Here is a 19264-nt window from a genome sequence, read left to right as displayed (position 1 = left end):
CTTTGTGTAGTAGCAGGGTTAACTGTAGAAATAAACTTTACACAGTCACGTTTGTTATTTAAGGCATTTATTTGGAACAGCTTGAGCAGGCTAGCCATGAACGGGGGGATAAGGCATGAAAGGATACGGAGGATGGGACGGTTTTGGCGGTGGGGAATCAGTTGTCTTTGTCAATGTTGCGGGATAGGGGGCCACCATTTGGTATGGGGATGGAAACGGCATATATGCAAACTGCGGTCTGGTCATGGTAGTTTCTGGTTTCGGGACTGAATATTGATAGGGATGCAGAAAAGGATTTTGAGGAGGAAAAGGAAAATACTGTGGCTGAGGTCTAGTTGCAGGAAGAGTGGGTTTTGCAGTTGCTTGCGGGGGCCCTAAACCGGACCAAGGAAAGGGAGGGTAGATGGGAAAAGGAAACATCGGAGGAGCTGTGGCTGCTGGCTTGGCAGTTGGTGCAGATGTTGTGACTGGAACAGGGTGAGGGAAATGAGAATATGGATGGTAGAAAGGGGGGTATAGAGGACGTTTAGGCCTTTCTGGTTTCTCAGCAGTTGTTGCAATGGGTGCCTTTGCAGGTTCCGGTACTGATGGGTAATTAGGATATGGTAGAAAGTAGTAGGACTGAGGGATTTTGGGAGGAGATTCATTTTGGTCGCTACGCATCCGGGGCATCAGGGGCATCTCCAAGGGCACTTGAGGTACATCCTTCTGCTTCAGTGGCGTGTCCAGGCCTAACGTCAGAGGCACATCTTCCTGAATCAAGGGCGTGTCCAGGCCGAACTTCAGGGGCACCTGGGTCACATCTTCCCGTGTCAGGGGCGGCTGCCCCTCAGACAGCATCGGGGGGTACATTACATGGGGCATCCCGGGGGGAATGACATGGGGCGCTGGCATGTGGGGGTAGAACTCTGGGTACATCACATGAGGCGCTGGCAACCCGGGGGGAATCACATGGGGAGCTGGCAACCCGGGGGGAATCACATGGGGCGCTGGCATGTGGGGGTAGAACTGGGGGTAACTCACGTGGGGCGCTGGCATCCCGGGGGGACTCACGTGGGGCGCTGGCATCCCGGGGGGACTCACGTGGGGCGCTGGCATCCCGGGGGGACTCACGTGGGGCGCTGGCATCTGGGGGTATAACTGGGGGTACATCACATGGGGCGGTGGCTTCTGCACATTGGGCTGTGGCACCACATGGGGAGACACTGCAGGATTTGATGGAGAGTACCAGGGTGTATGAGGTTGTGGGTTTTGGGGGGCAGCAGGTTTATGACACAAGAGAGAGACGGGAATTCCATGCCAACGCATAGGGAGCACGTAACCGCCATCCTTTTAAAAAAAGGAAACAAGGAATCACACCAGTAAAATGTACTCATTTACAATACACAAATTTCTTGTGGATCGTTCAACAGGCAACTATCTCCAGCTACACACACACCAAGTACATTTCAATTTGACCCTTCCAGCCACTGAGCTCTAAATACCTCAACAACCACGTTGCAGCCATCATAGGGAACCAACAGGACGAGCCCGAGGGAGTTCTTCTGCATGCCGTAGCCACACGATGGAGGGACTTGGGACAGAGGGATTGGGGGTTCATTTCCTGTGGGAACAAGGTCTCCATGTGACTCTGCATTAAAGGAAAACACGTATATAGATAGCAAATTGGTATCACCACTTTACCTTTGTCCACTGCAAACTGCGAAGCTCCTCGTCCGTCTGCGCTGAATTTCAACTGGTCCCCCCCACACATCAGAGAGGGAGACATGCGCTTCCATGCTGCTTCTCTGGAACTCAGATGCTGCAGTTGATCTCCAGACCAGCCTGAATGAAAGTGTTTTTTTAAGGTCAAGGAAAAGTAAAGTCAGTACCTTTAAAATTTGTTTTGTAGCACAGTCAAGTTTACCTGGAAAGTCCGCTTGATAAGAAGCTTCATCTTCTGAAGAAGCGTTGGAGGGCTTCTTGGTATCATCAATTACTGGTGCATCAAGGCCAGTAGCTTTCTTAAAGACTCTCCCAAAAACAATTCTTCCCTCTTCGACATCAGTCACTTTGGTCGAGTCGGATCCTTTTCGCCCTTCTTGTCTTTCCTTTTTCCTCAGTCGATAACAGTCGATCGTTTGTGCCAAACAACACGTTATAGTAACAGCTGCAGCCAGGTAAACAGCAAACCTTTTTCCTGTACGCATCATTCTGTCATGCATGACTGCTGGAAATGCTCTGAGTGAAGAATTGCTTCCCTGCTGCAGCTATTTGTTCGGTGATGTTCTCTGCAACGACAAATCAAACTCTTCAAAATGGATTCTCTCCAATCACCTCCAATTGGTCGCACCTGGGAAAGGTCCCTGTGGCAGGTCACGATAGAGGGTGGCAGGAGAGGTGACCTGGTCATCATAATATTTAATTATATTAACCCACGTAACTGAGGGATAAAAGAGGCACAACTGCTCTGCCATCTCTTGGATGGGTTTTGTTAATGCACAAAGATGCAGATGGACATTTGACATGCAAGACTTCAAAATGAATTGTTTAGCGAAAAATGGAACATGGAGCCTACAAGCACTCGGGTGAAGCTTCAAAGGCAGTCCTTAACGTATACAAATATGAAACTTGTTTTGTAAACAAGGAATGGAAAGTTGAGAAAAAAGGGATTCGAACATGCACAACTCCATGACAAGGAAAACCCAATCCTCAGACGGAGATCTTGGACATCTGTGAAATAGACTTTGAGCTGAGATTTCATCTTCTACAAATGCATTGAAACGTTACTCGTCCGATTTTTCCGAATGAAGAAATTTGGGATGCAAAAGGAATCCCACTGGATAACTAAATTCACAAACTAGAAGATTTAGATATACTCCAGATCCAAATTTAGTCAAAGATCTAAAAATATTTTTCAACTGGAGCCTGACATCTTCTCTACAAACACATTGATGGGGTGCAGTGAGAATTTTGACAGTATTATGTAATGTTTCTAATACCCCCGGGTTGGGTAAAAAAAGTTAATTAAGCAATAGTCAGGGATCATTTTTTGTCATTATGCAACAGTGAAGAACATTTAATTGTAACACAAGAACAGAGTCTGTCGCTGTAGTCCAACTATTTAAAATGTGCATCACTGTAAATGTAAACTGCAGCACAAAAATTCTTCAAGCAGATAAAATGGCCAACATTGACAGGGTAATTTTATTTAAAGCATTTTATAAGAACAGTTTGAGCAGGCTGGTCATCAACTGGAGGGATAAGGCATAAAAGGATACGGAGGCTGTAGATGGGAAGGTTTTGGCGGTGCGGAATCAGTTCTTTGTTGCGGGATAGGGGGCCACCATTTGGTATGGGGATGGAAAAGGCATGTATGCAAACTGCGGTCTGGTCATGGTAGTTTCTGGTTTCGGGGCTGAATATTGATAGGGATGCAGAAAAGGATTTTGAGGAGGAAAAGGAAAATACTGTGGCTGAGGTCTAGTTGCAGGAAGAGTGGGTTTTGCGGTTGCTTGCGGGGGCCCTAAACCGGACCGAGGAAAGGGAGGGTAGATGGGAAAAGGAAACATCGGAGGAGCTGTGGCTGCTGGCTTGGCAGTTGGTGCATATGTTGTGACTGGAACAGGGTGAGGGAAATGAGAATATGGATGGTAGAAAGGGGGGTATAGAGGACGTTTAGGCCTTTCTGGTTTCTCAGCAGTTGTTGCAATGGGTGCCTTTGCAGGTTCCGGTACTGATGGGTAATTAGGATATGGTAGAAAGTAGTAGGACTGAGGGATTTTGGGAGGAGATTCATTTTGGTCGCTACGCATCCGGGGAATCAGGGGCATCTCCAAGGGCACCTGAGGTACATCCTTCTGCGTCAGGGGCGTGTCCAGGCCCAAAGTCAAGGGCACAACTTCTTTCTTCAGAGGTGGCATCCCCTCAGGCTGGGGGTATATTAAATGGGGCGGGACCATTTGGGGGTGCATCACATGGGGCGCTGGCATCCCGGGGGGAATCACGTGGGGCGCTGGCATCCCGGGGGGAATCACGTGGGGCGCTGGTCTCCCGGGGGGAATCACGTGGGGCGCTGGCATCTGGGGGTATAACTGGGGGTACATCACATGGGGCGGTGGCTTCTGCACATTGGGCTGTGGCACCACATGGGGCGACACTACAGGATTTGATGGAGAGTACCAGGGTGTATGAGGTTGTGGTTTTTGGGGGGCAGCAGGTTTATGACACAAGAGAGAGACGGGAATTCCATGCCAACGCAACGGGAGCACGTAACCGCCATCCTTTAGAAAGAAAAAAAACAAAACGACATCACACCAGTAAAACTCATTTACATTAAACAATTTTCTTGTGGATTGTTCTATAGGCAATCATCTCCAGCTACACACACCAAGTACATTTCAATTTGAACCCCCCAGCCACTGAACATTAAACACCTCAACAATAATGTTGCAGCCATCATAGGGAACCAACAGGACGAGCCCGAGGGAGTTCTTCTGCATGCCGTAGCCACACGATGGAGGGACTTGGGACAGAGGGATTGGGGGTTCATTTCCTGTGGGAACAAGGTCTCCATGTGACTCTGCATTAAAGGAAAACACGTATATAGATAGCAAATTGGTATCACCACTTTACCTTTGTCCACTGCAAACTGCGAAGCTCCTCGTCCGTCTGCGCTGAATTTCAACTGGTCCCCCCCACACATCAGAGAGGGAGACATGCGCTTCCATGCTGCTTCTCTGGAACTCAGATGCTGCAGTTGATCTCCAGACCAGCCTGAATGAAAGTGTTTTTTTAAGGTCAAGGAAAAGTAAAGTCAGTACCTTTAAAATTTGTTTTGTAGCACAGTCAAGTTTACCTGGAAAGTCCGCTTGATAAGAAGCTTCATCTTCTGAAGAAGCGTTGGAGGGCTTCTTGGTATCATCAATTACTGGTGCATCAAGGCCAGTAGCTTTCTTAAAGACTCTCCCAAAAACAATTCTTCCCTCTTCGACATCAGTCACTTTGGTCGAGTCGGATCCTTTTCGCCCTTCTTGTCTTTCCTTTTTCCTCAGTCGATAACAGTCGATCGTTTGTGCCAAACAACACGTTATAGTAACAGCTGCAGCCAGGTAAACAGCAAACCTTTTTCCTGTACGCATCATTCTGTCATGCATGACTGCTGGAAATGCTCTGAGTGAAGAATTGCTTCCCTGCTGCAGCTATTTGTTCGGTGATGTTCTCTGCAACGACAAATCAAACTCTTCAAAATGGATTCTCTCCAATCACCTCCAATTGGTCGCACCTGGGAAAGGTCCCTGTGGCAGGTCACGATAGAGGGTGGCAGGAGAGGTGACCTGGTCATCATAATATTTAATTATATTAACCCACGTAACTGAGGGATAAAAGAGGCACAACTGCTCTGCCATCTCTTGGATGGGTTTTGTTAATGCACAAAGATGCAGATGGACAGACTCTGTAAAAGATTGATTTGAAGCAGTGAGTGGACAACCCAATTACTGTACAAAATCTTTTTAGACAAATTGTTATTTGGTGAAGCTTCAAAGGCAGTTCCTAACGTATACAAATATGACACAACCTGTTTTGTTAACCAAACCCCATCCTCATTTTGGAAGGAGTACCTTTTTGTTTTTATTTATTTAGGTATTTAGCTCAATTTAGAAATAGATTTCAAATAAATTCACAAATGAAAAGAGCATCATTACCACACTAGTCAGTCCGACATCTAAAATGTTTCTTTCTTCTCTCTGTCTTTTCTACGAATACACTGACGGAGTACACTCAAAACTTTATTACTTTATTTACTATATTAATAAGTATTCCATCCATCCATCCATGGATTTGACAATATTGTGTAGTAAATTGTATTGTGTTTTATGATATGTTTGATATGTCAGCCAAGGATTCAGTGATCATTTATTGTTATTATGCAACACAGTGACGTACAACAACATCCAGTTAAAGCCCGTTTGTAACACAACAAATACACAACAAGAACAGAAATACATCCCTGTAGGGAAATTATTTAAAATGTGTATCATCAGAAATTTAGCAGCGCCAAAATAATGATCCGAGCAGATAAACTGGGCAACATCTTCACCATTCGTCCATCCATCCACCTGCAAACCACTTATCCTGCACACAGGGTCGCGGGGGTTCTGGAGTCTATCTCAGCCAACTTGGGGTGATAAACAGTGTTCACCCTGGATTGGTCGCCATCCAATCGCAGGGCCACACAGAGACACACAACCATTCACATTCACACACCTACGGGCAATTTAGAGTTACCAATCAACCTGATCCCCAGAGCACGTCTTTGGACTGTGGGAGGAAGCGGGAGAACCCGTAGAGAACCCACACAGACACGGGGAGAACATGCAGACTCCACACAGATGGACCACTGGGTGGAGTCGAACTCAGAACCTTCTTGCTGTGAGGTGACGGTGCTAACCACCACACCACCGTGCCGCCCCAATATCCTCACATTAACGTTAAAGAAAGAATTATTGTGTTTAAACAACAATCAGCGTGGTGTAAACACATTGATTCAGCATAAACCATGAAGTCAGGTGACTGTGAACAGTCTGCAACCTCTGTTAACGCTGGTATGTTTACACTTTGCTATTTCGTCTCCAAGGTTACTGACAACACCAGTAACTGTTATACACCGAGGTCGGTGCACAACCTCGTCCGTGCTTATCGTATGATTTTTATTATGATATACGACACCCAAACTGAGATCTATATTCAATATTTTGGAACTCCAAAGTTGATTTAGTAGGTATATTGTTACACATTTAGTATTTGCATCAGGAGGTATGTAAATATTTGAGATATTTAAGATGTGATTGCTTCCTCATCCCCTATGTGTATTCATCTTATACCTCTGCAGGAGAAACCTTGACACAAGCAGGGAATGCTGACCGCAGCGCCCCGGTTGGAAGGAGGGACAAAAAGATGAGATCGAGCTCTTTGTGTTATTCTTCTTCAACCACATTTAAAAGGGAATTATTGGAGAATGACTGCAAAAGAAATTCTATCCCATTCAGCCATTTTTTTTCTCTCAGTGGGATGATCTGTGGATACAAGAATGACTTTTGTTTTACCATTAGATGCTGCTGCTACATTAAAACACTGAGCCACCCTCCGTCCTGGACCACAGAAGACTGATCAAGTAGTGAACAATTTTCAGCTCAGGTCATTCAGTGTCAATATGTATCCCACGTACTATAGTCTTTGATCAATTCATTCATTTTATTTATCTCCGGGTTTGGTAAGAGGATCAATGACCCTCCCACCTATTGTATGAGAGCAGCAGGAGTTCTGAGGTACAATCAGGAGCCTGAACGCCACAGGATAAACTTTGCAAACACTCATTCAGCGGTAAAGACCAAAACTATTTTAAATTCCCACAGACAGGCCTTTCTGTTACTGATTAGTGACACTTCATGTGCTATATGGTGCGGTCCCAGGCCCAGACGGATTACCCAGTGAAATGTGAGTACTGTGGAGAAACGGCCCAACCTTCCCTGGATCTAACGTGGGCACGAGAGCCTGAGGTGAGCAAGAAATTCTTTATTACGCTAAAACAAGTTACCCAAATACACATGACGCACCGCTGACCTTGCAAGGCAAGCAGGTGGAGGCTCAGAAACTGAGGACTCAAATATGAAAGAGGAGAAGTGGTCGGCCCCTTTTCGTGACCACAATCCGCTTCCGTTCAGCATGCGTCGTCATCAGGTACCCACAAACGCCTGTCATGACTTACTCTAAATTCTTTAAAGAATACCGTTGCTGTAATGGCCAGTGTGTGTAGGATTCAGTAGCACCTGGGCATGTGGTTGCAGGTTGAAACTGAATTCCCCAAAGATCACACCCCCCTTTCAAAGACTGCGGTCACGTGACGAGCACCTTGCTCCCGGTGGAGTTATGAGGGCATCGTGCCATGGCAATGAAAGCTTTTAGTTTTAGGTGATTGATATTTTGGTCAACGCGTTTATATCAACGGCATTTCCGGCGTGGCGTCCCCCGCCCCCTCCAGGATGAACGTTAAACTGCTTGGTGCCGCCTCAGCAGCGACAGTATAAGGACCCGGATTAAGATCCACGTGGTCGTTCAGATCCTCCTCCAGTACCCGATGACATCACCACGAGCGTTCCTCCATGTAGCTCAGAGGCTTCTGGAAGTCGCTGCTCATGTGATAATGGAAGAAACTTGTGCCTTCAGTTCGTTGATTTACCAGCAATAAAGTACAAATTAAAGTTTTTTTGTGACAGAATATCTAAAGAATCTGGGCCTGTTTCCAAAATAATCTGAAAGATTTATTTTAAAACAGTTCCTGAAGCTGTAGTTAGTCTCCAACAGGTTCAGTTACACCTGATCGAGATATTTGACATGGTCAGGAACATCCAAAATTGGATGTGGCTGCTTTAAAATGCTACATTGCACTTGCGCCTAATCCGTTTAGTCTAATTAAATCAAAGTAGCTCTTCCAGTCATCCTGGTAACACGAAGATGAGCAGATGGCTAAAATGTGTGCATCAACCCAACCAGGCCATCTGTAACATACATACTGCGGTCAAATCAAACCCCAGATTGCAGTGACATTATCCGCCATCTCTAGACGGTCAGACTGTGCTCTTACTGCATTAATAAGTAAACCTCGACACCACAGTCCCACTGTTAAATAGTTACATTAAGGTTTTATTAATCTTCTCAGCTTCCTTCAGGTTATGCAAATATAAAAAGTCTTTCAGAAATCAAAAACACAATCACCAATATTACTTTCACGTGATGACAGATTGGAAGTATTGAATTTTTCTACATTACTGACCTATGTTTAGAACAATTTAGTTAAAATTCTACATATGGCTCAGTGGTATAAGTTACAATTTTTAGATTCACATAGACCAATTAAAGTTAAAGACTATAAGTATCAATTTAAGTGGACCATCGACGGCTGGATGAAATCTGCAGTAGTATGAATAGTACAAGAAAAGGACAAAAGAATGGCCGGCACGGTTGCCATGGATCCCACTCTGGCGTCAGGGGCGGGACGTCTCCAAGGAGCGTAGTGAAGATTGATGGGGGGCATCCAGTCTGAGCTGGCAGTCTTCCTGCCTTCAGCGCAGACCTTCATAAACATCACTTCACAGCCCAGTGAGATTCCCACCTCCAACCTAGAGAGGAGGACAGGGATCGAATAATAGAAAATAAAAAGATGTCTGGAAAGGATTAGCAGAGGGCTGATGGAGAACAGAGCCATGCTTTGAACAACGCTAGACTCACATGGAGGGGCTTTTGGCTCTAGCCAGGACATGACGAGTAGGGTTAGGAGATGTGGTGGGATCCTGTGTTCATGTGAACGTTCATCTTCATCTCGTTGTCCAGGATTTGCACAAGCTGCTGCATGGAGGGAAGGTGACCCGACTCTAGTTTTGACCACACTGGCACGTCTATGAAATAAAAAAGACAATACATAATTCACTGGATTTCACAACCATCCATATCATAATGTTAAATAATCGACTTAAGCCAACAGAAGTCAAAAAGCACGTGCTGTGAATCATGAACTCACCATTTAATGTGATCTCAAAAGCTCCTGTGGACATTAACTGGTTTTCTATCATGTTGCTGAGGAAGAACACCATCATGCAAGCATATATCTGAAAGACAAGAAACGTTTCATTTAAAAATTAGCTTTGCAGTCCCGCTTTATCTCACGTTTTGCTTACTCTGTGGATCACAAGGGCGATGCCGTGAAAATATACAACGCAACAGTTAAAAAGGACAAATTGGAGGAGTGTTGTGCGCTATTGTCATCGGGCTGCTTTGACATGTATATGTTCTGATTGGATCTGACTAAGCTCCATGAGGGGGGGGGGGGGGCTGTAGATCTCGCAAGTGTGTACATCTACATTAGCACAGTATACCTAAACCATTTTCTCCCCCCCATGCTCGTGGTTTATATCTGTGACTGATGAAACATGTGCTCAAAGGCATCATACCGCCTCACGCTTCAGCTCACTGCAGCGTATGCAAAATACAGAGGCAACTCGGTCAGAGGAGCGGACCCTTCATGGCTCTTTATAGTTCCAGTGAGCCTTACCTTATTTCCCTGCCCCCACTCCCAAACGCCTGGGGCTTGCATACCAACGAGGGCGAATGGGTCCCTGCCGATAATAATCAGCCCAATCAACAGCAGTTTGAAGACAGACAGGAAGGAGGCAACGTGTCTGAGGAAATAAAGAAACCATCTTTTAGTACAATTATTAAACCTCACATCTATTCAGGTAAATGGGACATATCCATGAAGCAGGTAAATCTAACTGGAATACAAAATAATTAACCGTTTTAACTGGGATCAAGATTCTGCAAGTGGAATGTATATTAAACCTTAACTGAAATAGGATGCAGATTTAACACCATCACACTTCACCTACAACACAGAGCCTGCAGCCTGCCTTCAAACATGTATGAACGGTTGAATTTATTCAGGGTGTGATAGTCTGCTTTCGTCGATGGAGATAATCTCGGGTGTGTTCATTAAGAGTTCAGCTGATGAGACCTCTGAGGGCTTCAGTGACTCCTGGGAAAGGTGCACAAAGAAGTCTCACGTAGGGACTTGAGGTCTGATCCAAATACAGACATTGATGCGTCATTACTAGACTACATCAATGCTGCGCTCTGCTCTGCTTAAAATTGTATTCTGCATCCAAAACACAACGTTATGTTAATATTCAGCCCAGTCCTAGTTTAGGGAGGTACGCCCAGCTAAAGCAAACGCAGTCTATTTAAACAGTCATGCCATATTTTTGCCTTGCGTCATTGATCAAATTGGGGCAAACAGGGAAAATAAAACTGTTTCAATAACACTGAATAGAATCGTCGTTATTGACGGTAATGATTAAGGCAGGAATGTTGATTTAGATTTAAGTGTACTAATAAAACCTAATGCATTTTTAGTTGTACGAACACCACAAATTTATCAGACCGATAAATTGTAATAAGTCACTAAAATTGATATCACACATTGTAAATTGGTCCTAAAGAAATACCATGGATTAAGTGACTAATTATCATAATGATCATCTACACATTATGCACATCTGACTTATGTTTTCCATTTTAAGGGCCAACATCTTTGTCCATGTTTGTAGAACTACAGAGCACCACTGAATCCCAGCTAATCCCAACCAGCTTCCAGGCTGCTTTAATGGTTTAATGTTGTGGATCGACTTGTAACAGGTGCACAAGCCCTCTTACCGATAGAGGGGCACGGGAAGATAGTTCTCCCCCTCAATGCGGATGTCCGGGTACCGCTGGTACAAGGCCTGCGTGTACTCCTCAAACACCCGCTTGTACCCTCAGGAAATGCTGCGGGAAGACCAACAAAATGAGAAAAAAAACACACACACACACACACACAGTGTACAGTTGCAACATCACAACAGCAAAAACAATGTAACGGAAAGGCGGTGATTCATGGGTAAATTATAGGGATTAAACCTTGAAGGACAAGCACACGTGAACCTCAGGTATGTTAGATTGTTAAAGATAGTGTGACATCACAATGAGAGGCAATTCAACACGTAGAGCTTTAATTAAATGCAACAGGGGCTCGTTTGTGGCATACGATTGTTTGAGAAAAGTAAGTTTTACGCTCCCTCCGTCTTTTCAAAAGTCACGTGACATCGCTACTTGCATAACGTCAGAGGATTATTAACATCGGTCACGTTTGATGAGTTAGCGAACGTTACGATGGCTCCTAGGTCACTTTTCCCCGCGATCAAAGACAGTTGCAAAACAAACTGAGCACTTTATCGGATTTTTTGTTGTTGTTGCAAATACACGTGAAACTGACGGGCCGGTTTGACGGCGGCGGCGGCGCTTTGGACCGAATGTTCACGACGAGCGGCAGAAATCGGGAACTTCCATTTAACGTTAATCTCCCCGTGTGCTCAAGCGGTGGTCGCGTAATTCCTCAACAACTAGCGACACTTACGTTTCTTCTCTTATAACGAGCCTGAATAAACCACCGGCGGCTCGCTAGCTGTCGGCCTGTGCTGTTGCTAGCAGAGTTTAGCTAACGTTAGTTAGCACGCAATGACTCGCCAGAATTTCGCTTATCTGGTTACCAAATCTGAAACTTGAGAAGGGGACCGGTGGCGAACTGCAGCTTCATCTTCTTCACGCCACCGCTGTCGCCAGACGCGGCGCAGCACAGCGAGAAGATCCCCAAAACCAGGAGCGAGAACCGTAGACACGCCATCGCCTTCCGCTGCTGGATCCGTTTCCTCGCCTGTCAGACGGAGGAGCGACTTAATCTGTTTAGTTGCTGGTTGGTCCCTCCTCTTCCTCTGGCTGTGATGGCACGTGGAGCTCCCTCTAGCGCCACCTGCTGCTGCGGCTGCTCTACTGCCCTAAAGTGCGTGCAGGCTGCTCCTTCAGGTACCAGCTGCTTCAGCCCCCCCTGTACATTTATCTGTGTTATTGAAATATCTGTATAGAAAATATTTCCATTTTTGGTGGATTCTTGCGTTTTCAGATTCTGGTATTCATAAGTTTGGATTTTTTTTTAAAATGTCTGGGCTCTCCAACCTTTGTATTTCTGTACATTTCCCCACTCCAGAACCAAGTATCAAAGTCAGTTAAGTAAACAAAACCTTTTCCCAAAAGGTTAGTTGTAAATCCAAATCCAATATGTAGACAAATTCAGGATCATCCTCAAAACCCAAGTGTTCAGTCAGTGTTCACAGTTGGGTAGTAAACAATTATACAGCTTACCAGTGATATGTGTGTCCGTAATTCTTTTCTGAGTGTATCATTTGCTAAAAATATACATTTTCCTTATGACAAATAGCATTTTATTTTAAGCTCAAACAAAAGTTAATCACCCATTGAGGGGATTAGGGTTGAACTCGTTTAATTGCAAATGTATTATGCTTCCACATTAGCATAAAAAATATAAGTGTAGTCTCACAAGACTTTAAACATTTTCAATGATAGTGTCAGTATACATTTTATTTATTTAAAACAATCAATCAATCATTAACACATTTAAATCAAGGAACTTTTAATAAACACCCCTACGGAGTGAGTTCTCAGTAGCGTTGCCTGGACATTTTCTCCTGTTCCACCGCCGTCTGCAAAGCCTGTACCACATCTATGGGTGACGGAGAAGAAAATACATTTAATAAAGTGCATTTATCCACCAAGATGGTACTTTATTTTGAACAGATTCATCCTGGCACATGGTGCATCTGGTGAGGAAAACGTTTCTCCTGTGCTTCCCCCTGGTCAGCATGCAGTGATCACACGTTAGCGGAATGAACTATTTGTGCCCCACTACTAAATAACCTTCTGCTACGCCAATAACAAGGGCGTCGGTTAGCGTTGCACGTGATGTCAGGATTTTCCAGGATGCCTGAAAAATGATTCACGGACAAAAAAGAAAAGAAAAAAGAACACGATCAAAATATTGTGGTTTGTACAAACCCAATAAATGATTTGCATGGTCCACAAGGTCAGGAAGTGCAGCCTCAATGCTGTAAGAGGTTTGTCCCATCGCATTGAAGAGTTCACTGGCTCTCTGCAAAAACAAAAGGCCACACAAGCATAAGGATCTACAGAGCCAAACCCCAGCATCACCACGCGTCTTGTATTCTGTAATAGACTAATCAAACTATACCTGGAACTGTGAGTAAACCTTCTCCTGGAGCTCTCCTACTAGGGATATGGGTTCAGTGGGATCCTCAACAGATTCCTACAACAGATTTACAAGAAACATTTAAGATCATACATATGATTTTATCAACGTTCACTAAGATTTTGGACTGATGTCTTGCCAGCTGACCTCCTCTGTGGAGCTATTGAGAGGCTCTTGTGCCTTAGCTGCTTCATTAGCTTTGCTACTGGCCTTCAGCTCCTTTGCTCTGACAAAATATAACGACACAAATTAGCATGTCCACTAAAACAAAGGGGAGGGGTACTTGGAATTGCAGCTAACTGCACAAGGCAAATGATTACCTGTCCGCATAACGTAGCGTGTTCATCGTGTATTCACATGAAGCCATGCCTGGAGACACCATTGCAATCTATGGAATCACAGCAGGGAAAACATGTAAATACATTTTGAACTTTAGACACACATATCAATTTAAGCCATGTGTGTTTGATGTGCATCTGCAACGTTCACAGTAATGGAAATAAGACCACAATACAGGTTGGGGGTTCTGAACGCACCATGCAGGTTCTGGACTTCTCTCCAATGAAGGAGTCCCTGAGGACTTTGGTCAAAGTGCACTGCCGGAAAGGAATGTGATCGCTGTTCATTCCCAGTGAGCGGATGCACTCCTACGAGACAACAGTGGAGATTTTCAACACCTTTTTAGTTTAAAAAATATCAAACACACAATTTTATACATTTTTTCCTTTACAGGCTTGTGTTGCAAACGGCAGGTTACTTCTCATGCAACACAGCGGAGGTGCAAAATATTTGGTATCCATCCATTTGGCTTCATTCGTTGTACCTTGAGAGCCAGCAGGCTGCGGTTGATCTCGGCCGTCTCCACCAAAGTGCTGCGGTCGTTGCTGCTGACGTCGGTGCCGCGCTCGTTGCCGGCCAAATCGACCAGGGAGAACTTGCCGTGCAGCGTGGCCGCGCGGTCGTTGCGGCGCAGCACAATCTGAAGAATAGCATGAGAGCGCGAGGAGTTGGCGTTGGCAGAGGTCTGGCCCGATGTTCTGGAGAGACAGTCGGACAGAAGGAAAGGGAACGCCGTCAAGTTAACCCTATATCTTGGGGGGGGGGGGGGGTCGGGGGTTAGCTGAAGAATGGCACAAATGTTATTGTTGATAAGCTATTACTTTAGTACCTGCATGCACTGCCCAGCTGGATAATCTTGATGACCTCATCTGCTTTGGACACATAAACCTCCTCCAGGCCCACAATCTGAACCTGCTGTCGGTCATCCTCCAGAACGCGGAGCTTGGCCTTCTTATTCAGTAGGTCATACACCTAGATGCGTGTTTTAAAAAAAGTACATTTCAACGTTGGGTAATTTAATTATGTCGGTTTTTTTTTGGTCAGATATAGGTTTAGTTTTTATTACTTTTCCATTGTAAATCTCGAAGAAGCTGACATGAGCAGAGAGATCCAGGTTGGCATACCTCCCCTGGTCAAGAAGGGTGAAAACATCCTGGGCTGGGAGGAAGATTACAAAATGCTTATAAAAAAAAGGGGAAACACCAATGGAAGTGGCCAATTGGAACAATAGTGGATGTACTGTAGTTTAAATGAAGTGACTCAGAGTAAAACATTAAGATGAACCATGGGCGTGGTCCTACCTGCCAAGGCGTAGATTCCTTTAGCGCTGTTCTGCTGCTTCCCTGTGAAATCCCCTCCCATCGTCTAGATGAGCCCAAAGACATTTATTACAAATGGAACATACTGCTTCAAGACAGGCCAACATCATACAGAAAGACGAGGCTTACATGAGTCTTTCCACTTCCAGTCTGGCCGTAGGCGAAACATGTGGCCATGCCACCTTCAAAAATGGAGCGCACCAAAGGTTTGGCCGTGAACCTGTCGACATAAAATAAAACCGCATCAAATGTGGTCTTTGAAAGACGATAACGGCCTGTTTCGAAAAGCACACCAAGAGTTTCCGTCAACATTACGGATGTTATACCGTATTGGTGCACACCATCTACACGTTGAGTTACGCTCCATCTAACTTGGGAAACCATCAATAGGATCCACCTTATTGCTACATGAGAAAAGGTGACATGAGGCCATTACTTGTAGACCAGGTCGTTGGTGGTGGCCTCATTGAAGGAGTAGTCAAAGTGGAAGACTTGGTTGTCCAAGTACTTGGTGAGGTCCACCTTCTGTTTGGGCTCATGGACCAGCACAGCACCTCTCCCAGGTACAGACACGACATCGATCTCCTTTTTTATGACCTCTGCAACACACGAGACAGTCAAAGTCAGCATTAATTTCTCTTCATATTCAGATGCCAATGTAAAAGGTGGTTACAAGATCCGCACAACACACCTTGTTTGTTAAGGGGCCGCTTGCGAACGCACACAGTGATCCTGTGAGGTTCAATCTGTGGAAACGCACCACGCGCTGTAAGTATCGCCACAAGGTCACGCCAGCATACAGCCTCACACGGCACCGTGTTGTGGAGTCCACACTTACGTCGCTGGATGTCGTTATGGGGGTTATTTCCAAGGTTTCTCTGAAGTCTCGGATCATGTCGTGGAACTTCAAGTTCGGTTGAAGGGCCTCGCCAAACTAAAAAGGAAAACAAAGCCCGATTGTAAATAACACGAGAGACGGTCCTTCTGGTGTAAAAACAATTAAAAAAATAAAATAAACTTTATCAGGTCAGACTTTTGCCATTGGAAGAAAAAATATTAAACAGGAGCATATTAATAGCAGAATGAGTAGAAAATATCACATCTCACCTTTCCCCTCTTGGCCTGCATGTCGGGGGCCTTTACAAAACAAGACAACCTTTTGCTGCCTTTGTTTAGCTCCTGGGGAGCCACAGATTTTCTCCTGCCTGAAGTGCACAGAGACGATACAACTGATGACCTCACATTTCATGTCCCCACGCAACCGGAATCACAGAATGAGCACGTGCCTCAGCGTGCATCACCTCATAGAACATGAAGTTAAACCATTTTATTTCCGTTTTGGCTGAAATAAAACAAAAACAGTCCTTTGCAGTAGATGAGGGAGAGATTTTGCCGTTTCTGTATGGGAAACTTCTCTAGATGTGGTTGATCGGGCGCGTACCTCAGCACCTTATGACATTAAACGTGTCACTGACCTTTAGCTGTAGATGGAGGAGGCATTCTCTCAGCTTCATTGTTCTCCTCTGCGGCCTTGCGGGCAGAAGTCTGTGACTGGGACAGTTTGGCGTCGTTTTTTTTAGACTGCTGATTAGGAAGCACTAGATGAGGCAAAAGAGTGAGGCCGGGTTTAACAACATGAGATATGAGACAAAACAAATACCTGAAGAATCTATTCCAGCACAGACAACATGCATTAGATTCAATATTATACTAGGATTGTTTTGTCCTGTATGTGAAGCACTCTGAGATTTTGATTGTATTATAAGTATTAGTAATATACTGTATGGGCCGGCCTCACAACTAACTGCCACAACAACAACACTAAAAAGTTAAAAGCAACAGATGTGTAGCTCGCATCATTTGAGCTTGAGCCGTTCTTTGGACAACGTTCACGTTTGCGATCTTCATTTCAGAACATAACTACCAACCTGAGTTTGCGAGGACGGACGAAGAGGGGAGATCAGGGCCGACGGTCTCCAGGATGGCACGAGAGGACTCAGAGGTCGAGACCGGTGCCACCACAGGAGCCGGGGCCTGGAACGTACACGTCTGCCTCGTCTGCATGCGACTGGCAACTGGAACAAGACGACAAATTCAAGTCAAGCGACTGGACTACGAGTGTCAGTAAATCCGTCGAGTATTGCTAGCATTTCTTCTAAAAGGTTTAATGTGTCCCAATCCGTGGAATAACGGAGGGGTAAACATGAAGAGTCTGCACAATCAAAAAGTGACGGCATAACAAATATGCCACTCTGAGGTGAAACAAGATCCTACAGAAACCCAGAGTGAGAGAGTAACACAGGTGCAGAAAAGCATGAAGGAAATGATTGAACATTTAATTATACGTTTCCGAATAGAAGAATTGCTGACAGATGCATGGTGTCATTTTCAATCAACAAATTGAGACTACCGAATGACCAGAACCACCCAAATCCAAAGTTGCGTATTTGCAGGTAATCATCAAATAATCATGATTATACTTTATATATACTATACTTCATGAATAAATCATTGGCCAGGCCTGAGCGGAGTGCAATATTGTGGATTTTATTTTCACTTACACCCTGAATCCCAAAGAACGAAGGAGCATTTAGAAAACAGGACTAATACCTGACTCCTCAGCTTGGGTGACTGCTTGAATAAAAGCTTTTGGAAGGAAACAAGGCATTAGAAGGTAAACTACAGGACATGGCAGGCTAAAAAACAAACAAACAGCGCAGTACGTGTACATACGGGAGGTCGGGCCAGGAATCCTGGATGAGCGCAGTCGACCCTCGTACTTCTGAATAGGAGAGAAATCATTGCATTAGTTATTTTGATCGTCTGGAATGACGACTCCTTTTCATCCAGGAATGTGTCGAATGGTTTTTCTTTGAGAATTTTGAACAGTAGTATTGTTGTAGACGAGACAAAAAAAAAAAAAAAAAAAAAAAAAAGGAAAACAGGGGAGATGTGATTATTTGACAACGGTGAGGTTAAACTTTTATACGGGCTGATGCTGTAGTTGTTGTCAGTGACAACAAGCGGCTCTGGCTCTGGAAAAGTTAAGTCAACAGTTACCTTCTCTGGAGCAGGAGCGGGCGGGTCTGCAGTCTGGTTGGTGAAAGTCTTTATGTGGTCCAAAAGCTCGGGATTGAGTGCACATAACTCCGTCATTTCGAGCTAATTTCACAAAAACAAACAAACAAACAAGAAAAAAAACTTTCAACATCAACGTGCTCAAACACAATAACAAAACCCCTTTAACATAGTTATTCTGCTGAATAAAACAGCAGATGTACTTTTACGTTATTGAATAAACCCACTTTATCAGCCCCGCCAAGTGATTGACAGTAATCGAACAAATGTCTTAAAGGTCACTGACCTCCTTCCCTCTGCAGATGTTCCTTTCGTTCCATTCGACCATCACCCGCGACCTGACGGCATCCACAGACTTCACCGTTGCCATATGCACTCGGCCTGGTTCACATAAAACAGCACGACGTGAGCAGTCGGGTCATCGACCAGCTTTATTTAAACCACGTTCCGGGAACGAAGAGTAGAGTCGTAAATGAAAACTCACCGTCGCTGCGGCTGATTTTTACGCTTAGTTCAATGAGCAGTCTGGACAGGCTCTTCTCCATTTTCTTTTCTCTGGGCTGTGACGGAGGAATCTAAATCCAGGTAACGTATAAAACTGTTCTGTTTCTATTTAGTTCAAGCACGGTGTAATAAATAGTAAACCCGCTATAACTCTAGTCTGTTTACTCTTTTTTTCATGAGAAAAAACAAACCCGAACCAACTCAACAGTTACCTTCGTGCGCGATTCAACACCGCCAAGGTTTGAAAATCGCGACACTTCCGGGTTCGGAGGCATCTGATTGGCTGCGGAGGCGACTGGTCGTCGTTGTTATCCTGTACGGCTTTCTTCTTCACGGG

The 19264-nt window shown here is 44.8% G+C and overlaps 3 protein-coding genes and 1 non-coding gene across 5 annotated transcripts; all 4 read right to left on the bottom strand.

The window, feature by feature from the left end:
- Positions 1 to 49: 49 nt before the first annotated feature.
- LOC120816613 (uncharacterized) lies at positions 50 to 2276 on the bottom strand. Its single transcript, XM_040172353.2, has 4 exons — positions 1907 to 2276; positions 1684 to 1824; positions 1485 to 1603; positions 50 to 1329 (listed from the first exon to the last, which is right to left on the bottom strand). Exons 1-4 carry the CDS (start codon positions 2202 to 2204, stop codon positions 91 to 93), a joined length of 1797 nt encoding a protein of 598 aa, XP_040028287.2. The 5' UTR covers positions 2205 to 2276; the 3' UTR covers positions 50 to 90.
- Positions 2277 to 3158: 882 nt separating this feature from the next.
- Positions 3159 to 5251, bottom strand: LOC120816614 (uncharacterized). Its single transcript, XR_013467047.1, has 4 exons — positions 4838 to 5251; positions 4615 to 4755; positions 4416 to 4534; positions 3159 to 4262 (listed from the first exon to the last, which is right to left on the bottom strand). It is a non-coding gene; the product is annotated as an uncharacterized LOC120816614 (transcript).
- Positions 5252 to 8659: 3408 nt separating this feature from the next.
- On the bottom strand, positions 8660 to 12443 carry selenot1a (selenoprotein T, 1a). Its single transcript, XM_040171950.2, has 6 exons — positions 12117 to 12443; positions 11245 to 11355; positions 10088 to 10214; positions 9557 to 9644; positions 9268 to 9434; positions 8660 to 9158 (listed from the first exon to the last, which is right to left on the bottom strand). The coding sequence occupies exons 1-5, from the start codon at positions 12248 to 12250 to the stop codon at positions 9310 to 9312; spliced, it is 585 nt and encodes a 194-aa protein (XP_040027884.1). The 5' UTR covers positions 12251 to 12443; the 3' UTR covers positions 8660 to 9158; positions 9268 to 9309.
- A 523-nt stretch (positions 12444 to 12966) lies between these two features.
- kif2c (kinesin family member 2C) lies at positions 12967 to 19264 on the bottom strand. Of its 2 annotated transcripts, XM_078098640.1 has the most exons (22): positions 18908 to 19253; positions 18710 to 18804; positions 18406 to 18507; positions 18079 to 18127; positions 17956 to 17991; positions 17274 to 17420; positions 16821 to 16943; positions 16453 to 16550; positions 16184 to 16279; positions 16037 to 16091; positions 15782 to 15944; positions 15475 to 15565; positions 15328 to 15391; positions 15093 to 15184; positions 14856 to 14998; positions 14511 to 14724; positions 14224 to 14334; positions 14008 to 14075; positions 13835 to 13913; positions 13670 to 13744; positions 13477 to 13570; positions 12967 to 13144 (listed from the first exon to the last, which is right to left on the bottom strand). In XM_078098640.1, exons 1-22 carry the CDS (start codon positions 18966 to 18968, stop codon positions 13083 to 13085), a joined length of 2118 nt encoding a protein of 705 aa, XP_077954766.1. In that variant the 5' UTR covers positions 18969 to 19253; the 3' UTR covers positions 12967 to 13082. The 2 variants fall into 2 exon arrangements, with proteins under 2 accessions (XP_077954766.1, XP_077954767.1); XM_078098641.1 differs by lacking the exon at positions 17956 to 17991 and having other exon boundaries at positions 18908 to 19264.

Source organism: Gasterosteus aculeatus, chromosome 3 (genome assembly GCF_964276395.1).
Source record: "Gasterosteus aculeatus chromosome 3, fGasAcu3.hap1.1, whole genome shotgun sequence".
Lineage (NCBI taxonomy): Eukaryota > Metazoa > Chordata > Actinopteri > Perciformes > Gasterosteidae > Gasterosteus > Gasterosteus aculeatus.
This window is presented reverse-complemented; position numbering and strand designations above follow the sequence as displayed.

Bases quoted from the DNA above. Each gene is read 5' to 3' on its own strand.
- kif2c (XM_078098640.1), bottom strand. From the start codon at position 18,968: ATGGAGAAGAGCCTGTCCAGACTGCTCATTGAACTAAGCGTAAAAATC. The intron at 16,551-16,820 runs GTCAGTGACACG...TGTGCACTTCAG, and splicing joins TCCTCCATCTACAGCTAAAG to GCAGGAGAAAATCTGTGGCT. The intron at 13,145-13,476 runs GTTTGTACAAAC...CGTCACCCATAG, and splicing joins CCATGCAAATCATTTATTGG to ATGTGGTACAGGCTTTGCAG.
- LOC120816613 (XM_040172353.2), bottom strand. From the start codon at position 2,204: ATGCATGACAGAATGATGCGTACAGGAAAAAGGTTTGCTGTTTACCTG. The intron at 1,604-1,683 runs GTAAAGTGGTGA...TTGTTCCCACAG, and splicing joins GCAGTTTGCAGTGGACAAAG to GAAATGAACCCCCAATCCCT. The intron at 1,330-1,484 runs GTATTTAGAGCT...TTTTTTTAAAAG, and splicing joins GCTGCAACGTGGTTGTTGAG to GATGGCGGTTACGTGCTCCC.